Raw genomic sequence first — 25,942 nt, forward strand, 5'->3', positions numbered from 1 at the left:
AACTGACTAGGAATCCTTACCCAGTGCTCAACCTGCCACAGTCTGACTCCTAATTATGTCAGATTTTTGTCTTGCCATAATTGTTATCTACAACTGTGAAAATAGCACATCACATTTTCACAGATGGCAGGACTGGTTGGTCCTTAATTACTTGACCTCTTAGTGTTGGCTTGACAGAAAGCTCCATGAGAGCCTTTGTAGATTTTACACAGAATTCTATTCAAGCTTTTGGCATATGAATCCCATCGTGGACTCTTGGGTTACTTGACCAGTTTGGGTTTGATGTAAAATATCTGGGTTTCTCGCTGGGAACTTTGGGGCTATTTTACTAGAGATAAGAATTGCTGTCATGCCCAGCCTTTCCTACATCTTGCCCTTAACATCCCATCTTCTTATGGAAATTTTGACCATGCTGGTTAAAGGAACCAAAGGAGACATTGTCAGTGCCATCTCCCCCCGCCCCCCACCAGAGTGATAATAACGTGTGCCTGCTCAAATAAATATGTTACTTTATGTGACCCAATGGGAATGAAGCCACATGCCAAAGCAAATACAGAAAGATAGAGGTTAAGAAAGGGGATAGTGGTGGAGGAGGCAAGTGATTTGCTTTTGTCAATAATCCCAATCTCTAATCGAAGTAGGGACAGGAATGATGGAAGAAAGATGGGATGGATGCACTGACCCTTGGTTGTAATGGGTCATGAGTTAGACCTGGAAATTTCTAGAGTTGCTAATTGGTCCTATGGGAAAGTTACTGGGATCTGTAGATGAGAAGGATCCAGAGAGTTCCTCTCTGTAAATCAGATGGGAAGTGAGTAAGCCCTGGATCCTGAGAAGGCACAATGGAAGGAAAACTAAGTTCTTCTTGCCCCTCTGAAAATGTTTGCTTTATTTCCCCAGTAACATTTAATTCAGGACTGGAACTTGGGCCTTTGAGAAGACAAAGGAATCCTTTGGTTTCTCCTGAATAATCCCAATATGGGATTCCTGGCTCCTGGCTCCTGGCTCCTGCCTGGCCCAGCCCATTTGGTAAGTGAACCAGTAGATGGGAGTGCTTTTCCTTCTCTCTCTCTTTCAAGTAAATAAATAAATAAATCAGGGAGTAAAGGAACATGATTATGTTCATAGAAGTATATGTATCAACAATTGATAACTAATATTGAATCTGTTCTCTGTATTAATAGCACATTAACTTGAGAAAAAAGAAAGTATTAAATAAAAGATCTTTTAAAATCTCCAAACTAGACTTGATTAGGTCAATGGAATTACTAACTGGATTTTAAGCATCAAAGCAGACATATGAATGTGGCAGAAAGTTTATGTAAAGACAGAATGCAAAGATCAATTTATTTTGTTGCAAATACTTTTTGAAATCCAAACACAGGTTTTTTTTTCACAATTTGCATTTTCTATAAAAGTTTTGAGGACCCTATATTTCAGTTGAGGAATTCTAGGGTGATATTCTGAACTTCATAAAAAGATATTCCGCTTCATTTGAAACTACTAATCTTTTCATTGCCACCAAAGGCTTCCACTTTGACTTCAGACTATCAACTTTGCCCTTTGATCAAAAGTCAACTCCATGTTATCTCCTAAATATTGCAAAAAAAAAAAAAAAAATCCCTGTTCCTTTCACATAGGCAAGTAGCGAGAATAGACCTCATCTTCCCCCATGCATAATACTGGACTTTTAGGACCAAAGAAACAGCAAAATTTAGTACCTAAGCATACATTATTTCTGGGTTGGTGGGGAGAGAGATGATCAGTGCCTTTTGGGAGCTCATTTTATGTATCCTTTTCCACCCTTACATCCTAACAGTACACACATTCGAAGCTATATGAGGTTTTATTTGTTTTCAAGAGACATTTGAAAGATCAAATGCTTCTGAAAGGCACTGGATCAGCAGCCCTAGAAACTGAAATGTCCCGGAAGCTGTGTGAGCCCGGAAATATTCCACATTTCTATTTATTTTGGCAATTTCACTTAAAACTAGAAGAGCTGGAGTTCATGCTACAATTAAATTTTCCCCAGGCACCATGAAATGAAAACACATATTACATTTGATTTTAACTGGTTGAGAAAAATGGTGGTTTTCTCAAAGTTCACTGTATGACCCTGAAGTAAAAGTTAATAGAGCTTCACCTGGGAGAGCTAACCTATCAGTCACTCTGGAATTATTGACAGAACCAGGGGTTCCTGGATTGGAAGGGGTCTTAGGTCATCCAGCTCTCTTCTTCTCCTATCCTATACTTGAAACTCCACTACAACAGCAACAAAAAATATTGGCAAGCATAGGCTCTAAGCTTGTAGTGATATGACATCTGCTTTAACCTCAGAAAACTGATTTCTTTTTCATATGGCTCTAATTTTCAAGAGTTGGTAAAATATTCTTAGTAAAACTTTAATAGTGCTTACTTTGTGCCAGGCACCCTTATAAGCACCACATACACACAAGCATGCATATACATTAACTCATGTTATCACTATAAATTCAATTTTATGATGAAACTGAGGCACAGGTAACATGTACTTGTCCAAAGACACACAGTAAGTGAGAAATCCAGGATTTGAACTCAGGCAGTCAGTGCAAAAGCTTTCAGGGCTCTTATCAACTACATTTTTCTGCCTCTCCAATGATCGTAACTCTCCTTCATACCTGGTACAGAGGTCTGTACATTGTAGTTGCTCAATTACAACTATTTTCTCAGGAATGTTATTTCAGCATAATTCCATATCTATTCCAATTACTTTTATATACAATCATCAATTTTCCCCAAGACAAACAGTTGAAGTTGAAGCATTGAAATTTTACATGATTTAATACTCAATTTACTTCAGGAAAACATTCTCATTATCCTAATTAAGATGAGAGAAATCAATCCCAGCTATGCAAATGTTAATATCTTTCTACAATTATTCTTCTGCCTATACCATTTCATTTAATCCATCTACCTACCTACCCATCTGTCATTATATGCCACGAATCTCTAGGGGCTTGAATATTGGTACTAGAAAGGAAGAGATGGAAAGACAATAATAGATTCTTCCTGTTTCCTTATTTCATATTATTCAGTAATGTCTTATAGGTATTCAACGCATTGGCATTAGACTTGACAAAACAACTTCCAGAAAGAAGTGTGTTCTAATGCACAGCATGGAAGTTACGCATTCCTTAACATTCTCTTGTCTGCCTGCCTGCCTACCTTCCTTCCTTCCTTTCTTTCCTTCCTTCATTTTTGCTTTATCTCTTGAATGGAGTTTGGTATAATTACAGTTTTCCCAATCCTTTTACCAGACACAAATTCTTAATTCTTGTGCTGAACTGTGGTTCCTTGAAGAGTCATCTGTTTACAGGCTACTCCATGGTGATGGCTACAGCAGGTATTGGCCTGTGTCTGGCCCCAAAGCATAGATGTCTTCTCATGAGAACTCAGCCTCTCCTGAAAAAGGTAGCTGACAAGAAGGGTTCAGCTAACAGCCTGGCTTTTGTCTTTCTGTTCTCATAATCCAGGATCCACTTTGCAACCACAGGAGCAGTGGTTTGGCTCTCATCGAGGGTTCTGATGTGATTATGATTTGATCTTTTACTTCTGGATCTCATGAGCCTCAGCCATCTCCATTATATTCAAAGGATGCTGGGTTTTCAGTGAATCATGAAGGAAGGGTGATCCTGATGTGGAAACAATGGCAGGTGCATGAATGACCAGGCAGAAAAGACTTTTCTTTAACACCATGTCTTCTAGGTAGGCTACTTGGATGAAGTGCTTCACTTTTGGATTTGCCATCTTCTCACCTCAAGCATTGATTGGCTGAGTACTTTTATCTTGCATCTTTTCTCAGTTATTATAATCCATGATTTGGATGATCTTGAGACTTTTCCTTATTATCTATGAGGACCTTAATCCCACTGATTAAATAAATAAAGGTGATGGGAGGAGAAGGTTTCTAAGACTTGAATTTTGTGATTCTATTTAGTTTTTTTTTTTTTTTATCCTCATGGAAATCCAGTAATTTACTCTCAATCATTCACTGCCTTCCTTCTGGTGTAATAATATTAAACTAATGGAAGCTTCAAGGGCCCATTTATTCCCCCTCTCTTCATTTTGGAATTCTTTCTTAGTTGACCTACTTTGATTATGTGCTATTGTCTGGTGGCCAGAAGAGCAGCCAAGAACCCAAGTATGTCTTTACTCATTTCTGGGTCTCAGTGTCTTTGTCTTTAAATGAAGGGATTATATGCAATGCTTTATGATATCTCTTCCAGCTCTAACATATCATGGTTCTAGTTTTGTTATGGAGCAAAACTTCAGACTCAGGATTTCACATCTAAAAATCTAGATCTCTGTGTATGTGGGGTGGTGGAGTGATAGAGGGAATTTCTAGGAGACGCAATAAAAAGGTACTATCAGACATCAGAAGTCTTCTGTTATGGGCTGAATTGTGGTCCCTTTCCCCCAAACTCATATGTTAAAGTCCCAACCCCCAGTAACTCAAAACATGACTGTAGTGTAAGGTCTTTATGGAGGTAATCCAGTTATAATGAGGTCATTAGGGTGGGGCCTGAATCAATCTGACTAGCATTCTTATACAAGGAGGATGTTTGGATACAAAGATATGCATGAAAGAGAAGGAAAGGGAGAGGAGTGGGGGCGGGGGAGAAGGAGGCCATTTATAAACAGAGGAGGGGGCTTGGGACAGATCCTTCCTGTTGGCCTTGGAGGGGTTGATTCCTGAGTTTAGGACATCCAGCCTCCAGAAGTTGTGAGCAAATTAATGTCTGTGGTTTAATTCACTGTCTGTGGTGCTTTGTTATGGCAGCCCTAGCAAACTTATACATCTTTTATATCTGATTCCAAAGAGTTGGGGTTGGAGAGGAGTTCAGTAACCTTCTCTGAAATGTTGTGTGACAGGCCTTTCGGCAAATACTGGATGCCCTCTGGCCTAAACCTTGGACTTGACTCAGAAATGCAGCCCCCAATGACATTGCAGGAAAGGAAATCTGGGAAATTCTATGACACAATTCAGTCTTGCTGAGAATTTTGGGCTAATAGTTAACTCTGAACATATATTGACATGGACGATTCTTCCATTACAGATTCAAACAAAATTTTAAAGTGCATTTAAATATTAAAATTAATCTGAATTCTTTAATTGTATCTTGGGAAGGATGGGAGAAAGAGTATGTCTATTATAGTTTTTATTTATTTTTGCTTTTCATTTTTGCTACTGTCTTTCTTTGGATTTTCTTAGGTATTAGATTTTTCTTTTTAATTTTCCCCACATTTGTTAGTCCCATTGAGTAACAGGTTACTTTCATTTCTTTCAGTGTACTATCTAGCTCCACCAGGCCTACTTGTCTTCATTTCCTGCTTTGCTTTACTGCTCTCTGCTCGCTCCTCTCTTATCATCCTTGCCTCTGTCTGCTTAGTCCTTCTCTCCTCCAGTTTCCTTTTTTGCCTCTGTGTTCAGTTTCTAGCTCCAGTCTCCCTTCTCTGCTCTTTCTTCTTTCCTCTGATCTGCTGACTTGCTTCTTTCCCCTCTTTCTCTTCCCCTCCTGGGTGTTTCTTTGGCCCACCTTTCCTTCTCCTCTGAGACTTCATTTTCTTGTTGGTAGATGGAGGCTGATACTGTAAACATCACAAAAATAATTGCATTGAGAAAAGGTGGTTCCTGTGGTGTTCCCGAAGGCAAAGACTTTGAATCATCCCAGAATGCTCAGGCTCCATATGACATGAGAGACAGGAATGGCACTGGAAGGGGTCTAGGCCTCAGTCATAGGACCCAACATTCCAGAACTTTGGGACTCATCACTAACACCCATTTACCTCCACCCCTACTATAAATTAAGAGGCACTGGGCCACTTGAGAAGAGACAGAATGAGGCTGTCTTCATCCCTTCAAGCACCCTTTCCAGTGGTGTTTACCTAGAAGTTTCTTCTGGGGTCCTAGCTCTCTGGCTATGTTCTATGCACCAGGTCCTGCCCAGTCCCCTTGCATCACTTGGGGTGGTTCCCTGGGGTTGTATCTCTGCTACATCACTTAAGTCCTCCTCTAGTCTCAGCTGTGGTTTAGGACCAGGAAACAGCAAAGGTGTCATTCTGAACTTCTTGGTTTCCTATCTTATGCTTTCTGCTCAGTATGAGCTTTGGCTCCAAACCTTGAAACCACACATTGACAATTTTCTTTTCCTTTATTTTTTTCTTAACAGAGTCCCCAAGGAGACCTAAATAGTTTTTTTTTTTTCTTTTCTTACTCATCATCTTTACTTCTCTTTTTTTCTTCCTTCACCTTCTGTTTAGTTCTCATTCTTTCTACTTAATGAGGAAAACTTGAGTTAGGCAATTATTTTATTCCATTCTTTACTCACTCATTTAACAAACTCACGTGCATTGGACATTTTATGTCCTTCTAATATGATAGATATTACCTCCAAGCTCTGCTTACAGCTTAACTCCTAGAAAAAAATGCCTACAGATTTTGATCATTAGAAATCTCTAGGCATTTTATAGTCAAATGGAAATTTCTATTTTTGATATTTGTTTTAAATTTACCATAGATTGTGAATTTTGAATCATTCCTGTCAGACTTTTTATTTGCACCATTGCACAATCTAAGAACTTGAAAGTTCACATGCTTTGTTATTAATTACAATTATGAAAGATGTTAACACTGGTCCTACAGTTACCATGCAGGTATATGAAAAGCATCTTAAAATGTACACATTAACTTAATGTTGACAACCAGATATGGTAGATATTATCATTATGTCAATTTTATGGATAAAACTGAGGCTTGGATACATTACAATATTTGGTAATGGACTCTCAGCTGGTGAGTTGTGAAGGCAAGATTTCCATTTTATCAAAGATTTCAGTTTTTATAACAAAGCCCACATTTAGTCACTGTTTTCCACCATCTTCCACCTATCAGACCTTCCAAAGAAGTGGAAGTTTAAGATTCCATGTGGAGTGACCAAAGGGCTGGCCATGTAAGGCAAGGCTTTGGTGGGGATGGAGATTTTAATTAATTTATTTAATTATTTATTTATTTTCTGCTGTCAGCCAGGACACCATGGGCAGAATTTAAGCTTGGCCTACCCACACCTATACTATGGAGAGTACCTGAGGGTGGCTAGATCCTTCCCTGGGGGCTTACCTTCTGAGTCTTGGGCATGTCGGTGTGGCGCTGGGCACGGACGGAGCGGGCTGCCTTTGCCGGCTTGAGGGGTGCACAGTACATCTCCAGCCTCCTCAGATCACAGCTCCGGAAGCAGCACTCATCCACGATGCCTGTCTGAGGTGCCCTCCGACTGCTGGAGCCGTATCCTGTGGGCTTGTCTGTACAAATCAAATGCAGAGTGGCCTGATGTTAGGGGATCTGCTGTCTTCAGAATCTCCCATCGAGCTCCTGATGCCTCACCTCTCCCCTTGTCTAGCAGCCCTACACCACCTCCAATGTCTCAACCTCCTCTTGAAGCCTCCCCAACAATTCCTGACTCCACAGAACTGGACTTCTGTGTGTCTCTTGTAGTTGGTACCACCCTTGTTAGCGCTAACTCATTCACAGTGTACTTTGTATTAATTTTCCCCAAGTTCTCAGAAACCTATAGGCAAAGATCTCGTGCATGCTCAATTCTAGTCTTCCTCATGTACTGTCTGAATTAAGAGGCTGCTAGGAATATTAATGAAAAGAAAATATGTTTAGCAAATCTGCATTTATGCTGAACTGCTACACTGTAAAATAAGATTGTATATCCAAGAGGTTTTCAGTCTAGAAATGGCTCTTCGTTTTACTGATGTGAAAACTGAACCTCAGCATGCAAGGCCATTCATGCAGTTATTGATGGAGTCAGGAGTCAAACCTGTTGTGGGAGCCTGAATAAGCACTTCAATACTTTAAGTCTCATTTTCTGCCCATTTCTATAATAGTGATAATATCTTCCTTGTAAGAGTGATATGACATAATCCATGAATAGTGGTTAACACAATACCCCGTGCATAATAAGTTTTAAATAAATATTGGTTCATTTTTCTAAATATCCCTTTTTAAGATCTTAGGTGGTCTGTGAACAGGCAACATTACTATGGTTACATCCATAAACTTAGAATGGGAGAGGACTTCCTTTCCTATCATTCCAGAGATATCTGAACAATCAGTTTTCCTATAAATTAACAACTTAGACTGAGGCAGACTGAAATCAATGCCCTTCTTTCACGTGATTCTGATTGCTCAGAGCAAACATCTGAGTCAAATTTCTTTTGATATTTGCAAATCAATTAGGCCTCTTTACTTGGCAAGTAGATTTTGATTTGGTTTAATTTTGTTTTGGGCACACTTTTCCTGGCTTTGGAATTAAATGAGAGGGCAAAACAAGCTTACATGGAACTTAAAATGCTCCTAAATTACTTGGAAGCCTTTTTTCAAAGAAGACTTTTGTTAAACCAAATCTCACATATGCACTAGAATATGAAACAGACAAAAATGAAGTTTCTCTGGCTCAGACAAGGCTAGAGGTACTGGATCTAGGTCTTTTCTCATAACCCTTGCCTCCTTTGAGAGATAGGAGGCCTGGATTTTCTCCACTGATGTCCAGGCTTTGTGGAAAAAAAAATTGTCCATGAGTGATCCAGAAGAATCCACTTAATGAATCTGACATATATTCCTGACAGAGGAAGCATTATATTTTAAGCATATATTTTATATGTATATAGTAATGACACCATACTTAAGGATAGGGTTTTGAAAGTCAAAATTCTCATATATATTTTGAACTCTCTCATTGGGAGAGATCAAAATCATGGTTATGGCCTCCTACCAAGTTTGGCTGCCTCCCTGCTCAGAGGGCCAGCCGTTCATGGCATCTCCTAAGAAGCTAATTCTTTCCTGATGCTTGGCGCAAGAGCCTGGTGGCTACTTCCTCCTGTAAGGCAGGTTTCTTGTCATTCCTAGGGCAGCTGGAGGTAGCAACTTAGGCTTCATTTGTGATATCTGTGGTAGATTTCCTTCTCTAGCCTTACTCCAAAATGCTGTGGGCTCCTCATGATTGTGGGATTTCAGAGGGGCTGAGCAGCTGGCCAAAGGTGGAGCCTCAGCAGTACTTTCACTTGCCATTGGAGGATCAACTTAGCACAGAAGTCAACTCTGCTTCTGCTCGCCAGCCGGGCCCTGGCAAGCGAAGACTCAGCTGGTCCCCTGAGCAATGTAAACAATGTTTTCTGTTTTTTTGTTTTGATAATCTTTTCCTGGGATTATAAATTAGAACAAAGACACAAATGGGCTGTGATGGTTCTTTGGTTCTTCATAATCCACAAAGGACTTCTACATGCTTTTTGCTAAGTGACTAAGCCAGCCAAGGAAAGATGATAGACATTGGATTTTCTCTTGGGGGTAGGGAGGAAAGAAAAGGGGGCTTGAACTTCTTTGCAGTAATTTTCCTTGTAGTCCACAACAGGTTATGACTGTTGCTTGTTGAAATTACAAATTTCTTAATGAGACATAATTGGGATTTATTTTTTGAGGATGGAAGAGTAATTTGATGTTTGGGGGTGGGGTGGTAGGAATGGTGCCAGAAATTGTCAAGCTTGGCTAACTCAGAAACAACAGATTTCAAAATTCATGCTCATGGGTTGAAAATAGAGAGGGATAGGTTATGGGATTCTGGGACCTATTTAGCATTTCCATTGCAAGTAACTCACACATAATCCTGCTTCTGAGTTCCCATAGGTGCTCAAGCTTCCCTCCTGCTACAGAAGGAAGGCATCAGCCTTCATCTTAGGATGAAGAGGACTTTTTATGTATTACATATTCCTCCCTTGGTGACCACTGACAGCCATGAAACTCACCACAGGTCTATTTCCTCTTGTGAAATAAAGAGTAATCATTAACACAGTGAAATATAATAGCACACACCAGACATCTGGATTGTCACCTCTATTAGATGACTTTTGAGTTCAAAATGGCACAGTGTATGAAATAGCTGTGCCTTTTAGTTCATAGATTAAATTTTAGAATCAAGAATTGTAGGACTTTTCTGTAATGTCTCATAAAGTTATCTTATGTCCAGATTTTTAAAAAAGAGTGAAGTAGTGATACATAGGCTTAGATTTTGCCATAAATACAACTGTCAGTTGTCTAGCTACCAAAATCTTAGAAAGATGTTTTTCTCTGTTCATAAGATCTACAATGGACTCCTTGTACTTCATTGGGAATATATGAATACAACAAGTGTTTACCTATTGCTTTTTAAAGTTTAATTCATCCTTTGAAGTGTTCTACAGGTTTGATTTCTGGTTCTACATCAAGATATTTAACAAACAACCCTTTCTCATCAATCAAGAGGCCACAATTAAGGGTCAAAGTTTTGTCCTTTATCTTCAAATGCCTCATATTACTTCTTTTTCTAGAACCACACTAGAGATAGTTATTGCCAGTGGCTAAAATAAGAAACTTTATACATTGTGTTTTATTAGGCAATAAAACAGTTTGCTGCAGGATCAATGTTGACACAAATAAGTATTTTTAGTGATCTCTAGAATATAGTCATTTTGACTAGTTTTTAAATGAGATGCAATTAATTGCTCCATTCTTGCCTTAAAATACTGCTGATTAATCAATATGTAATTCTGCTTCAGTGGGCAGAATCACATTTGATATGTAAATTAAAAACACATTTGCTTAATATAAGAAAACCATTTCTGATAAGTTGAATTCAAAATGTTAAAAAATTGGACAGATCTCCTTGAAAACTAGTGAATTCTCTGTTGTAGGAAGCAGATACACTGAGATCCTAGCACTGGGTACCTGAATTGAATAGAGTGGTTGATTACTGTGGTCCTTTCTGTTCTGAAGATTCTATGATAAGTAAAGAGAAGAAACACTCATCTAAGCTAAATATTTACTACAGTTGCATTGTCTTCAAGAAAAGGCTTTACATATTTTCTAACTTAGAAAGTGATAATTTGTTTTCTATTTATGTTTTGAGATGTGCTGCAACAAAAGACACAGGATTTGAAGAGTCTCTTCTACAATGAGATACAGTGCCAGAGTTCTGTTCTACTGGCACTATAAAGGGTCTACACACTTACTCAACTGCTAGCGTGAGCAGATATGCAAACATACCATAGAATTTTTCTTGCTGACAAAGACTTGACATTGAAAATGTATATATTTATATACATATTTGGTCAGTAGTTTTGCTTCAGAGGTTTCATAGTATGTAGACTAAAGATTGCTTACCAGACAAGTTGGCCACCACCTAATCCAGACTTTGATTCTTCTATAAGTAGACATAATGTTTAGTCAGAATGCCCTGCTGAATCTTGAAAGTTGGCCAACAGACAAAATTCCAATGGTTAAGCAGCTGGCTTCTATAATAACAGCACTTCCCTTTAAATAATGCATGGTCAGTGAAGTAATTCAATAATCTTTAGGACAAACTTGCTAGTTACAAGGGTTTTGGGCAGAATTGTGGCATCATCAAAACCATATCAATTAGCTGAGTCTCACATTTTGTCATAGTTGCAAACAACCCTCTCCCTTCCATCTCTGAAGAGAAATGTGCAAAACTGAGATTTAACCAGGGCCATTGCTTCTAGAACAAAGAGTTCTAGTCATCCATCACTGGTAAACATGGTACTACCTCCACTGGTACTATATAAAGTATAGTACTTTATAAGCTTGTTTTTCTTATAAATTTCTGGGAATGCAGTTGGCACACTCTATTTGAATTTAATATCTTTTGAAACCTCCCCTGTTGCTATTGAGAAAATTTTCCTTTAGTTAACTCTACGATTGGAAAGAAGGGACATCAATTTGCAGAATTAGCATTTAAACAATGAAATATGCAAATATTTTCCAAAAAGGGATACATCTGGGTTGTGACGACATATCCTTGTAACTCTTTGGTTTCTGAGTAGTGAAACTATTCTCTAGAAATTTGTTAACAGGAAGGGGTTCCTAAATGGATCAACTGTTTCAAACCAGGAAAGAAAAGGTAAGATAAATAAAGTTGAATTTTGGGGGCTATTTCTAGAAAATTCTTAATTATGAGTCTCATAGAAGAGACCAATAGGATTATTAGCTATTGAGAAACTTATCTGCATTTAATTTTGATTACCTAAGGATTGACTACACAACAGATATCATAGTTAAGATCTGTAGGTGTCAGAAAATTAGGCTTAATTCACAATGCCTTATTTCAGAACTCCAGAAACCTTGAACATTTACAAAACTCAAAATGTTTAACTTCTTATGGCAATATTTTTCTGTATACCATCTTATCCAATAATGCATTCAGTTGACATAATTTTGTGTGTGAAGGTAGCATAAAATTGTGTGAGATGTAATCTTAAATTTGTCCACATTTTAATATTTTAATTGTGATTTTATTTTGTGGAAAAAAAAATTGCTTTCCAATTTGATAGCTTTATATGAAAAACAAACTCCTTTCATGAGTTCTTACTATAAGGAAAATTGTGGTAAGACTGTTATCCAGTTCCAAAATGTAATACATTGAAAGAGTGATATTTCTTGAATTCATAGGATTTGTATTTCATTTAAGACCTTTTGAGAGTCAACATTTTACCTTTCAAAAATTGGATGGAAATCATACATGGATTAAAACAACTATTGAGATAAGTATCATTATGCACTTGGTAAAGGTATGGAAAGAAGGTTTTCCTATTGGTCTTATTATACCTTTAGCACAACATAGGTATGCAATCATATATACTCAGACACATAGCAAGGAAGTGATTTATTATTGTCAGTATCAAAGCTGATGTCAAACATTTTGAAATTAGAATTGTTTTTGAAAATATGTATATATACATATATACATATGGGCACATACATATATAAATGACCTGTTTTATACTTTGCTCATGGGTCCTACATTTGTGCTTTTCCTGTGGAAGTATCTTTCCAAGTAAGATTAACCTTTGGCATCTGTAAAAGTGAACACTGAGAAATGTTCTCTTTTCTATGAACTGTGTGTCATAAACTTTTCTTGAAAACCTATCAAATTTAGGCATTGATTTCAACTTTGGGATTGTGTTAATTTTTAATTGGCAATGTTGGCAGGTACCACTACCTCTCCATTGTACGAGGTCATCTTTTCTAGGAATCGTGGCCCTATCTGACCTGCCACCAGACTCTTCACTCAGCAACTCTTTCTCAGCTACTAACTCCCCATAACCCAAAACAACAACGTCTTTCTGTTATTCAATAAAGTCAGTGTTTGTCTATCTATGGGTCTAAAAGGAATGAAGTGAAGCTCTCTGGGGCTTCCCCTTTCTTGAGAGCCTCCCTTCTTTTGGAAGCCCAGCTCAAGGACAGGTGTGAAAAGGGTGCTATTCAGCCCACCTTGGCTTCCAAGACCAGGGAGCTGAAAGGAAGGCTTAAGGGCAAGAACAACTAGAGACTCAAAGCAGAAACATTACTTTTAGGACTCTGGAGAAATGGGCCGACAGAGTGGGAAGCAACATGATGTATTACTTTAGCCTAATACAATGCCCTGGAGGACGAGCGTCTTGCCAGGACAGCACAATTTACTAGCTTAGGTCTGATTTCAGGGCTTGGAGGAGATGGATGCAGCCAACAAAATTATACTTTGGCAAGAGAAATGCTTTGCTGGACAGAAATGTTGTCCTAAGGGAATGTTTTATCAATGTCTAAGGTGAAAGATAATCAAATGCCAAGAGGTCATTTTATGCCTGAATTATTTCAGAGGGGCCTGTTATATACATCAGTTACCATTTTCTAGGTAGGTAGTTTCTATTATTTAGAATACATTGCAGGATTTGCGTAAGGTCATCCTGTGACATCTGACAGGCAATGTACAGAGTGGTTAAAAGCACAGGATTTAGAGTTGGGCAGGTTTGGGATCTGCCATGTATTCATGTTTACCTTTGATTTGGCAAGGTAACAAATCTTCTATGACTTAGATCCTCATAGAAAATGGATGCAATAGGAGTCCCTCCTAGGACTGTTATAACCATTAAATGAGAATGTATGTAAAGTGCTTGCACAATGTCTGGTGTGCAGTATACAACAAAAATGTTGGCTCTTAGTATTATGGAGTTGAGTTGCTTAACATGGCTAGTTAGGCAGGTATCTTGTTCTGCCCTTACTCTTAAAAATGCATCCTTTCCAAAGTTTGGTTGAAACAGATGGCCTTTCTAGATAGAAGAGGACTGTTCTCCATTAAGAAGAATGACTAACTGTTCTCTTAAAAGGATAGCCAACTTTGTGTTGCATAGACTATCCAGAATAGTTTTTATCCAGAATAGACATCTTATGAGAATGGATTTTCTAATCAAGTCAAAAACAGGCAGAGTCAAATGGGCTTATTTTAGCCTTTGTTACCTTTGATTTTTCCCAAGTAACCCACTGGCTAAAATCATTGATTTATTTATTTTTTAGTTTTAGCTTCTATTCACCTTATTGCAAAGTAATACTGCAAGGCATGAGATGGGTGTGGGTAAAACTATGGTCAAAAGTTATTTCCCAATTACTTTCAACCAGCATTTGGATTTCTCCCCCTTTATCTCCACTTCATGTCTCACCTCTTTCTTTTCCTTTCTTTGTTCTTTATACTCCTTTCCTGCTATTGACAGTCATTGATATTTTGTTTTCTCACTGATGAAATTAAGGACACAAGCTTATGCCATGATGAATTAATGGTAGCTAGGATTTAGAATTTAGTTCTCTCTCCTGATTGACTAACTAGGACTCCCTCTCTTGCCAACCCTGCTTTGGGAATAAGCAGACACAAAGCATATCATACTTCCAGGCCCACTTAATCACTAGTCCATCTCAGACCCATACCTGAATGATAGGAGAACAAACAAAAGAAAGAATAAAAAAGGTTGAGGAATCCTATGTATGTACCACAGTTATCTCGAATTTTTTTTGAGAAAGACGGTGACGAAAATTGTAAGCTGAGTCTGGCTCCAATGTGAAGATTGTAGCCACGCCACAGGCATTATCTCCTATACTTACATTGTGGTTGTTAGTTTACTCTTTCAGATGTGAGAAGAGAGATCTTGAAGGCAAAACATAAGGCATTCATGAACAAAGAGCAGCGCCCTTCTTTCTGGTGCCACAGAAAGGTGAAGCAGCCAAAGAGGTATTAAAACACATTCTCTTTATTTTTCATTTCACTCTCTAAAGTCTAGTCTATCATTTCTCTTTTCTTTGCAACTTGGCACATGCCTTGTGTTCTCAGGGGCCCTGCTCCCTTTCAGTCTTCTCATTCAGGCCTCTGTTTTTTGCCTGGGTACATCTGGACATTTTCCCATGGGTGGGTATGACATGGTCAGGACTGCAGGTGAAGAGGCCCGGTCTGGCCTGTCTGAAGAAGTGTCAGGAGGTGGAAGCCCAGTAAAGAGAGGCATCCAGGCCTGTATCAGGAAGCCAACTGGTAGAAGACAGCCTCCACAGCAGCAGCAGAAACAGCCCTTGGTACCATGGCAGAGAATGAAGCAGCCAGAGACAGTGACAGATTGAACACAGGGAGAGAAGGAACTAGGGTTATGGCTTGGGTATTGCATGTTATAAATTATTGCGTAGTGTGTACTGGAATGCCACATGCATTCTATGTGGTGTCTTTCTTAGGCTGGTGTTTCAGCATTGTTCTTTTTACATCAAAAGATCCTCCTGGGGTGGGGGTACTTCTATATCACTATGTAGAGAGGGAACAGAAAAAAGAAAATATGGTATAATTGAAAACAACACTGTATTCCTGCCATAGATTCTTTGTGTGAGCTTACAAGTCACACAAACTCTCTGAGCCACAGTTGTTGTATGCAGACAACAAAAGCACTGGGTAATATCAAGTATACCTTCTATAAATATGTCCTTGTTATCTGGATGGTTATGATTTTTAATCAGTAATGCACTTATGGGACATATGAGTGCTTCTTCTTAAGTAAAAGGGAGCTACAGTAACAAAATGTAGCTGTGCTAAGAGAACCAGGATTTTTCTTTTTGTTAGGCTTGGTTTTAGTTGTAAACCTATTTTATAGGATGAATTTAAGGAAAGCACCTGAGGGAGGAAAATGAGAAAATGTCTGAATTGGAAGTGGGCTTGAGTGAGGAAGGGAAAGAGACAAAGCTGGCCATGAGGACTGCAGAAGTCAGCCAAGGAAGGGCACATACACTTGTGAATGAGAAAGAAAAGAAAAGAAAGAACACTTAGGAGAGTAATTTGCTGCAGCTGTTGAAGCAGTTGATAGAATTAAGCTACATTTTGAAAACCAGAGTTCTAAAGGAAGAGAGATGGGTACTTGGAAATGAGAATTACTGAGAAGAGTCCCTCTAGAAATCCTTGAACATGACACTTTACCATTAGTTGTTAATATTGTTGAGCAGAAGGCTTAACTCCTAGCACTCAATGTAGGCTAATGTTTTATTTTGTTAATTTCCTTGGTGTCTATCAATCCACATGAGTCCTCTGTTGACATTCCCTTCCTTTCAGGTAGACAGATGAAGAATTTCCCTGGGAATATCTGGCTACAACTACATATTACCTCATCTCTGGAAATGTGAATGAACTTCCAGACAGGTCATCATCTAGTCCATTGCTACTCAACATCTACCCAGAGGACAAAATCAGAAAATAAAGATTATCAGCATGGTTTGTTGAGTGCTACCCTCTTTTTTGGTAAATAAAGTTAATGCTAATGTTACTAAAACTTAAAAAAAAACACTATAAAAGGGTTCTCAAGTGGTAGTATTTGTCATCAAAATAGCAAACTAGTGTGCAGACTGAGGCTGAATGGTTCATTTAGAGTGTGATTACATTATTTCAGGGAATTTCAGATAAAATCTAGACTCATCAGACCATTATTCATTTTTTGTTTTTGACAGGCAGAGTGGACAGTGAGAGAGAGAGAGAGAGAGAGGGGAAGGTCTTCCTTTTGCCGTTGGTTCACCCTCCAATGGCCGCTGCAGCTGGCGCGCTGCAGCCAGCGCACTGTGGTCAGTGCACCGCACTGATCCAATGGCAGGAGCCAGGTACTTCTCCTGGTCTCCCATGGGGTGCAGGGCCCAAGCACTTGGGCTATCCTCCACTGCACTCCCTGGCCACAGCAGAGAGTTGGCCTGGAAGAGGGGCAACCAGGAAAGAATCCGGCGCCCTGACCGGGACTAGAACCCCGTGTGCTGGTGCCGCAAGGTGGAGGATTAGCCTATTGAGCCGCGGCGCCGGCTACCATTATTTCTTTCCTTTCTGTAGAAGTTTGCTGCTATTTTTCTCTTTTGCTCTTAGCATTCAATTGCTTAAACACGACTAAGAAGCTTTAAGTGCCTTCCTTAAATTATGTCATTTTATAATTTCCTATAACTATACATTAGAGTAAACTCAAGGTCAGCTGAAGAAGTTTCTTAGTAATGATTGAGCCTGTTAGGTTTTAGTCACCACACTTGCCACCCTGAGTTTTCTGAATTGAAGTGAGCTATGAATAAGGAGAGAGAAGGGTACATCCTGGCTTGAGTCCAAGGGGAATTCTGTTCTCACCTTTATTTTATTTGGGACCAACCTCATGCTTCCTTCACTGAATCTCATTTAATGCTTTTTAGCAAATAGAATTACTCTTCAAGAAAAATATCTGATTCTAAAATTCACCAAAGAATTATATTTTCAGTTTGAGATATTACCTGGAGAAATCACACCGCTGCATTTTTATTTCCTGTACACATTCAAACCCACTGTCAATGGCTACACGACTCCACTCATGACCCAACATGAGGAATGGCCAGTCACTCAGCTCTGTGAATTTCCTTTCTGAGAATTAGACACTCTTGCCCCAGAAGTCATTTTCCAATTTATCACAAAACCTATCTGTGGTTGCAGAATTAGTTGGCCTCTTTGAGAACAAGCAACGTGAGGCCTAATATGACACACAGCTGGGGAGGCTCCTTTGGTGCAGGGACACTGGGCCAGGAGAACTGCTGGTGGGCCATTTTATTTCCCCTGACACTTGTCTTCTGTCTGCTCTCTTTGGCTCAGATTTGTGTTTGGCAAAGCTGCATGGAGGCACTGATTATGCTAATACTTAGGCATGATTAGCTCTGTCCCAAATCTAGCAGCAAGCAAAGGACTACGTTCAGGGTCTAAATATAGTCTTTCTTTAAAAAAAAAAAAAGTTTACTTATTCATTTTATTGATTTGAAATGTAGAGCAATGGGGGCAGTAGGGAGATGCCCCATTTCCCAGTTCACTCTCCAAGTGCCCACAATAGACATGGCTGGGCTAGGCTGGAGCTAAGAGCCAGAAATTCCACTCAAGTCTCCCATATGGATGGCAGAGACCCAAGTACTTGAGCCATCATTTTCTGCCTCCCAGGCACGTTATCAGGAAGCTGGGTTGAAGTAGAGGTGGGACATAATCCCAGGTCCTCTGATATGGGATGTGGGTGTCCCAAGTGGTAGCTTAACCTGCTGAGCCACAAAGCCTACCCTCCTGATACATTCTTGCAACAGGGAAGCCTACATTTTAATCTCCATTATATAAACTAAATGTTTATTTGAATGAAAACTGCATACATAAACTTTAGGAGGATATGACCCCCAAGGTTCTGTAGCAACTTCTGTATAATTGGCATGGGAGGAGACAGGTAAAGGTTTGTTTTTGTTTTTTGTTTTAGCATTAGGAGTCCTGATACGAGAATGTGGAGCGAGCTACTGACATCCCTCTTCCTGAACTGTAAGTTCAAGTCAAGAAAAGGATGGTAGTAAAAAGGGATATCTTAGTTCAGGAACATTTTAATCTACCTCTAAAGACTAGCTAATTTATGTTTCTTCTCAAACAACTCCTCCTCCTCCTCCTTCCTCTTGGCCTCTCATTCAAGAAGATACACTGGCAAAGTTCACTTGTGAAGCTGTGGTCTTCTCATATCTGATTGCACCAGCACTCCCCCAGTCCAATGAGATTTGCCTTTGGCAGGCATTTCCTGCGTTTGGACTACGAACTGTCATAAATTCCTTTCGTTCTTCAGAACATCTGTGCCTTCTTTTGCCACATCTTTTTTCCTGGTACTCAACAGGCCACAAATCACCCTGTTCTTCTTTTTCCAGGCTGTTGATGTCTTAACACTCTCCTTTCAAACCAAATTCCTCTCTTGTCCTTGGCTGTGGCTCTTGGCTTCCCAGCTTTCTCGTCTCCCCCATCTGTGTTAGTCATTTGTGGGATCACCAACAGTGTCTCCTTCTTCTCCTGGCCAGAAATTTTGCATTTCTCTAAATGTCACAGGTACTATGCAGACCATGTTACCTGGTTGGAAGTTAGTTAAACTTCCTAATATGGTTTAAACACAGTGGTGCAAACAATGCCTCCATGCAAAGAAGAACACTCTCAAATCTAATGGATATTGATTAGCTAGTGAGAGAGAAGGCATTATAATGTAACTTGAAAAAATATAACAAAATACAGTTACAAACTTTTCCATTAAACACAACTTTCTCTTTGACATTTTGAAAAAAAAAAAAAAAGAATCCTTTGCCATAACACACTACCAAGAACTTCCCTTTACTGAGGACTTTCTATTAAGCTACTATAACAAATGTTACTTTTTATTTCATTTATATTCTTACAGTATCTACATGGAATCAACATTACTATTATATTCATTTTACATATTAGGAAGCTGAGGCTGAGCAAGGTTAAGTAACTTAACTAAAATCCTAATCTAGTTAGCCAGTTCACCTCCATGAACACCTTGGAAGTAGGAAAATTCTCTGATGATGAGAAAGTCTGAGGTTGATGCTGTCCTGGGATTATTGAGGGCACCTGATGCTAGCATCTATGAAGGAAATAGGTGAGGTCAGGTAAGTCAGCCCATCATCCTCAGGTTCTCAGCACATACAGTAGACCAAATTTTATCCTAGCTATTCTGGAGAATGCCAGAGGGAATACTATATGTGACTTTTGCCCTTGAGAAAGAAGTTTTGCACTTGTGCGGTTTAGAAAATGAATGAATATTATTAGATGCTCACACCCCACCTAGGTACACTGTAATGCTTTCAGTTTCAGTTGGAGCATTCAGTTCTGTCACGTATCCAGACCATCCTGCTCCCAATACCCTTGAAATGTTTGAAGTTATAACAACTTTAGCAGACACTGAAAAGAGAAATTTTGCCCATAATCATGATAGCCCAACAAGTCACATTATCTTCATTTTTAAAATTCTTTCTTATTCTCATCCAGATGCACACATTATTCCGACTTAGCTACAACTGCTACAGCCCAAAGTCAATGTAGTATTAGATTTTTCCACTTGGCATTATATTGAAAACATTTCCCATTTTGCTTCATAGACTTCATAATAATTTTAAAACCGAAGGACATTTTATTTATATATTTCCTATGACTAGATCTTTGGGCTACTTCCAGTTTCATTATTTTAGCTAATGCAGCAATAAGTGTTTTTGTACACATAACATTCTACTCATAGATCATTGTCAGAATAAATTCTCTGGAATGGAATTACTGACTCAAAGAGTATTATCAGACAATCCTATTCTGATGAAAGCACACAATTTTGTATAAGGACCAGAAGGAATTTAATCAAAAAAGCAGAGAATTATATCCAGATTTTCTCCCAGGATTAGAAAGAGACAGCTAAGGTAAAGCACAAACAGGACTCTTACCTGTATCCCAGGAATTAGAAAAACAAACCCATTTCTGTTTTCAATTACTAGTGCAGTTTCCTCTGAAGGAAACATGGGGCATAACCAAGACTTGGGCTTGAAATCCAAAGGTTTGCTAAGTACTTGAAAAATAAAGGAAAATGAAATTGATGACAAGAGACCTTGGTTCTCAACTATCAAATCACCAAGTGCCTATAAAGTTTCTTCTCCAGGGTGTATGTGGGTGGGGATGGGGAGACTCAAGGAATGCAGCTGCCAAGGTATTACCACATCCCCATGGTATGGAGTTGGAGTTTGCATCCTAAATACAAAAGCTTTGCTCCCATAATCCTTCTGAGCCCAGATTCTCTTTGGAGAGACTTTCTCCTTCCCAGTCTGTTGTCTCTCAGTCTTCTTTCGAGGCATAATAATCCTTGGTAACCTGTCTTCTTATCCAGCCCAAAATTTGGCCAACAGCATCTGCTCTCCTTTTTACTGCATTCTTCCTCTCCTGTTTATCATCATTCGATCACAAATGTCTATTAAGTTCCTGCTAAATTCTAGACACTGTTCTCAGTATTGGAGATAAAATGTCAACAAAACAGGTATAATAGGGTAACAGGTCACCATTCCCTTGTAACCTGGGTTACTATGGCAGCCTTAAATGAAACTGTAATGTGGGGATTATATGCTCAATAATTCAATGACAGTAGCTTAGAACAATTGTTGAAGTCTGGCAAGAGAAGTTTCCTTCAGGCCCCTGGGAGAATTCTTATCTGATTACTCAACTCCTATTAATCTCTCTGGATATGTAAAATGATAATTTTGTTTATCACAAATTTATTCTTAATTACATACCCACACTAACCTTTATTTTCCATATTTTGAAGACTGGCCCATTTCTCCAACTTGATTACAAGCATTTTTAGGGCAGAAATCGCAACTTCCTGTTTCTGTGTCTAGAAGAACTATCCTGAGCACATAGGCACTTCCTAAATACTCGCTGACTAGTGGATGACAAGTGAGGTACACAAACAGCCCAGAAAGAAATAAGAACACTGGAAAGAAGAAACCTAACATCAAGATTAGTGTCGATGGCACCATTTCTTCTGGTGTTCAACCCTGGGGGTTGCTGTGAGCTAAGGCACAAAGAGAACTTGGAATAGATTGTGGCACATGGCAAGCCTTCACAAAGTCACCTTATATCATCTCATTAGCATCACTACTATGAATTCAGTGTGAGGTTGTGTGGTAATGTTATTAGAGCTCCATCTCTGTAGCCAGTCTGAATGTGTTCAGACACTGGCCTTACCATTTCTAGCTACATGATTGTGGGATGCTACTTAAGGTGCTAATGATGAATGAATCACTAAACATTTGGCAGCAGTGGGCTCTGTGGTGCAGTGGGTTAAGCCATCACTTGAGATGTCCACATCCCATATCAGAATGCCTGTCTTGAGTGCTGGCTACTCTACTTCTGATCCAGCTTCCTGGTAATGTACCTGGGAATCATTGGATAATGATCCAAGTACTTGGTCCCTACCACCCATGTGGGAGACTCGGATGGAGTTCCTGGCTCTTGGTTTTTGCCTGGCTTAGCCCTGGCTGTTGCAGGCATTTGGGGAGTGAACAAGTAGATAGAAGATTCTCATTCTCATTCTCTCTCTTTCTTTCCCATCCACCCTCCCTCCCTCCCTCCTTCCCTTTTCCTCTTTTTACACTTCCCTTTCTCCCTCCCTTGCTGTCACTCTTTCAAATAAATAAATCTTTAAAATAAATCACTTAGCAAATGTTAAATTCATTCAACAACTAATCAGTGAACGGCCATTACCTGTCAGAATTCAGGAGGACAAAGAAGATAGTTCCTTCCCCTGCTGCCTTCAGGGGCCAGCAGTTCATAATGTGTCCTGTCATTCTGCATCACGTTAGCAAAATAGTCTGGACAACCAGCTCCTGGCTAACTCCAGGGAATGCCTAGCAGTTCACAGTGCACTCTGTCCTCCAGCCATTTCAACAACCCTATGAGTCATATCAAATTATTCCCATTGTATAGATGAGAAAACAAAGTTTAAGTGACTGGTGTGTCTGGAAGTGCCCTTGTTTTCAAATGGCAAGACTTCTCCACTCACATGCCTGACCTCAGGACCTATGGGAGGACGAGTGTTAGGTTCATGAATCTGTGGGGTTTCATGAGGCAGCTCATGCCCAACATGACTAACACACCATGAAGTGGGTGGGTGCACAATGACTGACACATATCAATGGTTCTTAAACTTGAGCCAGCATTGTTCTCACCTGGAGGGCTTTTTAAACACAGAGATTGATGGGGACCACCCTCAGAGTTGCTGTTTCAACAGGTCTAAGTTTGGGCCCAAGAATTTGCATTTCCACCATATTCTCTGATGGTGCTAAATCTCTTTGTGATGCCAACTTGCAATATGTAAATATAATATATGACCAAATAGTAGAGCACTAGCAAGAAGGAAAGAGCTACCTAGGACTATAGTCCTGGCAATGACTTCTTAAACTTTAAGAACTCCAGGATGACTTCATATTTCTTTTGATAATTGCCCAATAAAGGCATCCATATGTTAGTCTGGTAGCAGAACCAGTTTTATTGAAAAACAAAGAAATAATCATAACCCTCAAATCAGAAATTTTGGTGAAATGAAAAACACATGTTGACCTTTTTCCCTTCCCTGCATTTTTTATTTGCACAGTCTGTGTCATTCTGAATTCCAGCTAGCACCTGAAGACAACAATCCAGGTCTCAGGGAAGGAAATTAGAGCCTTAACAAATTCCCCAGCCAAATGGAAAGCTTGAGACCCGGGGATATCCTCTGATATTGAGAGCTGCCTTTTCAAAGTACCACGTTCAATCTGCTGCTAAGCCTTCAAAATTGTCAGGTGGGTATTTAAGCCAATTTGCTCAATTGTAGAACTTAGCTCAGAAGACAGACTTCATGAGGGCCCAAGCCTATCTTTTCTATGTTTTCACCCTTTTGTACCATCTAGGGTAAAGCAGAGAGGCCATAAAGGTGGTCTGGGCTTTGGGAACACCTTCAGCACCACATCACAGTGTGTTTTCATAGATCATTCAAAACTCACGGCAAAAGAGAGGAAAAGGAAACACACCACTGATGAATGCCTATTCTCCAAACCAGAGGACATTCATTTTTTCAAAAAGAGAAATGATAATTTGTTATATGTCAGGCCATACGTAATCATCAACATTTCTTAAGCTAGTGTTCAGATCATTTTCACTGAGGGAAACTGGGTTAATTAATCCAATTGCTTCCATGCGGAAGTGCAGCAAGACAGTAAGTGATGGTCTATTTAATTTTCAAGCCTTTGCCATGAGATGTGTGGGAAGCTCTCATAGCTTTAAATCAAATGATGCCCCACAGGCAGGAAATTCATATTGGGAACATGAGGAGGAGAGACAGGGGCACTGCTGGCTTGACAATTGTAACCTGCCTCCAGGTCCCTGTTTCTATTTCCCTTTAAAGAAGAAACTGAGTTGTTCACCATTCTCTTTCTAGTCACTTCCTCTTTGTGGCCTTGCTAGGTTATTTCAGCATATGCCTTCTTCATTGGTCTATTTTTGGGAAGGAACAGAGGAAAAATGACCTCATTGGCATATGGAGAAGTCAACTGGGTATCCCCAGGGTTGGCTGGTAACCCTGCATTGAGGGGTCTCCCCATCCTCTCCTGCTGTTTCTTTCACAGCAGTCAGTGCAGGACCCTCTGAGGAGGAGCCTGTTGCAATCATAGAAATATGAGGGACCTCTAAAATTTCATGAAAAATTCACATTACATTATCTTTTAATCATCGTCCCACAAATTTTTGATGTTCCCTTGTATGTATTAGAATCCCTTGTGCCTTGAGCTCTTCAGCAAGGCTGAAAGGAATCTTGAGAGGATGTATGATACTTGGTCTGGTTTCAGGGTGTTCATAAGCTAATCAAAAACAGAGACCAAGAGGTCAACATACTCTGAGGGCAGAAACTTATTCACATTTTAGCACTGGTTAGGTTCTTAGAAGTCCTCCAATCCATGGATATGTTTTGGTAGGAGGCCTGTGAACCTTCTGCATGATGTATAATTATGTGTGTTAATGGATTTTCCTGGAAAGAGGGAACTGAGATATACAACAGTTTTCAAAAAGCTCCATTATCTGAGAAAACTAGTGAAGTCTAGTGCCTGTCTCATAGAGAAGCTGAGGCAAGGTCAGGATTCCCGCTTCCCACTACAGCCTGCTTTCTGTTATACATTTCAGAGACACCCAGGGCTAGCTTCCTCATTAACTGCTTGTGACTTGTAATGGCATTCTAAATGCCAACTCCAATGTCCAAAGACACTATAGGATCCAAGATATCTCCTTAGGTGGGCATTCATCAGAGTGTGGTTCCAGAGGTTGTATGCACAAAGCTTAGGAGACAGATGGGAATACTCATTTGGGAGAGTCCTCAAGTTCATTAGCCCATTCCAGGTTATAAGTTCTAGAGAGAATTCTATTTTATGGTACGAAGTCCACCTGCTCTCCCCACATTAAGTTAACCACTGGACTCCTGTTTTCCAGTCATGTCGATTAACTTCCTGAGGAATTAAGACACATCCTGAAATTCCTTCCATTTATCACTTCTCTTGATTAAACAACATGAAAGAGCAAGTCCTTTAGGAATGGAAATAATTAACCAAGGAACAGTGCATTATCAACCATTAACACTGCAGCAAAAGTTTGTTCTGGGTCTTGGAGAAGACAAAATGAGGAAGGTTGGTTTACTAAAGGGGATTGGTTCAGAATAACAGAACTTGGCTAAGCTGTAAGGTCTTCAGGGTCTCCTCCTCCTTGAGGTCTCCCCTGTCTACACTATCTAAGGTAGCCACCTCCTTCAAGTCTATCATCCCATTGTTTCTTTCAAAACATTATCAAGATTTGACATGGCCCTGTTTACTTACTGGTTGACTTGGGCTTTGTCTCCTTGTTCCCCCATGCTCACTGGAATGTGAGATCTGTGAAGCCAAGAGCCTTATGGTCCCTGTTCTCTGCTACAGCCATGTTTCCCACAATAGCTCTGCATAGAGTAAGTGCTTAAAGAATACATTTTGTATAAATGTGTGCTCACATGGATGAGTGGATTCAGAAACTGATTTGCTCATCTCTGAATCCTCAGTGTTTATTGTTGGGTGCTCAAAGAGAAGGTGTTTGTGGAATAAATGAATGGAGAGGGGTGATCTGTGTTGTTTTTCATGTTCAAACCTTGCTTTGGGAATGGGGAGAGCTGATTGAATGATATTCACACCTTCTAG

The 25,942-nt window shown here is 39.5% G+C and overlaps 1 protein-coding gene across 9 annotated transcripts in view; it reads right to left on the minus strand.

The window, feature by feature from the left end:
* Positions 1 to 25,942, minus strand: part of IGF1 (insulin like growth factor 1) — a 76,977-nt gene that overhangs the window by 14,970 nt on the left and 36,065 nt on the right. For 3 of the 9 annotated variants that reach the window (XM_008256718.5, XM_017341617.4, NM_001082026.1), the window contains exons 3-4: positions 7,157 to 7,338; positions 5,577 to 5,628 (exon numbers count right to left, since the gene is read on the minus strand). In XM_008256718.5, the coding sequence (XP_008254940.1) occupies positions 5,577 to 5,628; positions 7,157 to 7,338 (234 nt within the window). Of the gene's footprint in view, positions 1 to 1,316; positions 5,629 to 7,156; positions 7,339 to 25,942 lie in introns of those variants that run through there. The other 6 variants (XM_008256716.5, XM_008256717.5, XM_070051261.2 and 3 more) reach the window with 2 other exon arrangements.

The sequence above is a fragment of the Oryctolagus cuniculus genome, chromosome 11, assembly GCF_051225735.1.
Source record: "Oryctolagus cuniculus isolate XC-2025 breed Fujian yellow rabbit chromosome 11, ASM5122573v1, whole genome shotgun sequence".
Classification (NCBI taxonomy): domain Eukaryota; kingdom Metazoa; phylum Chordata; class Mammalia; order Lagomorpha; family Leporidae; genus Oryctolagus; species Oryctolagus cuniculus.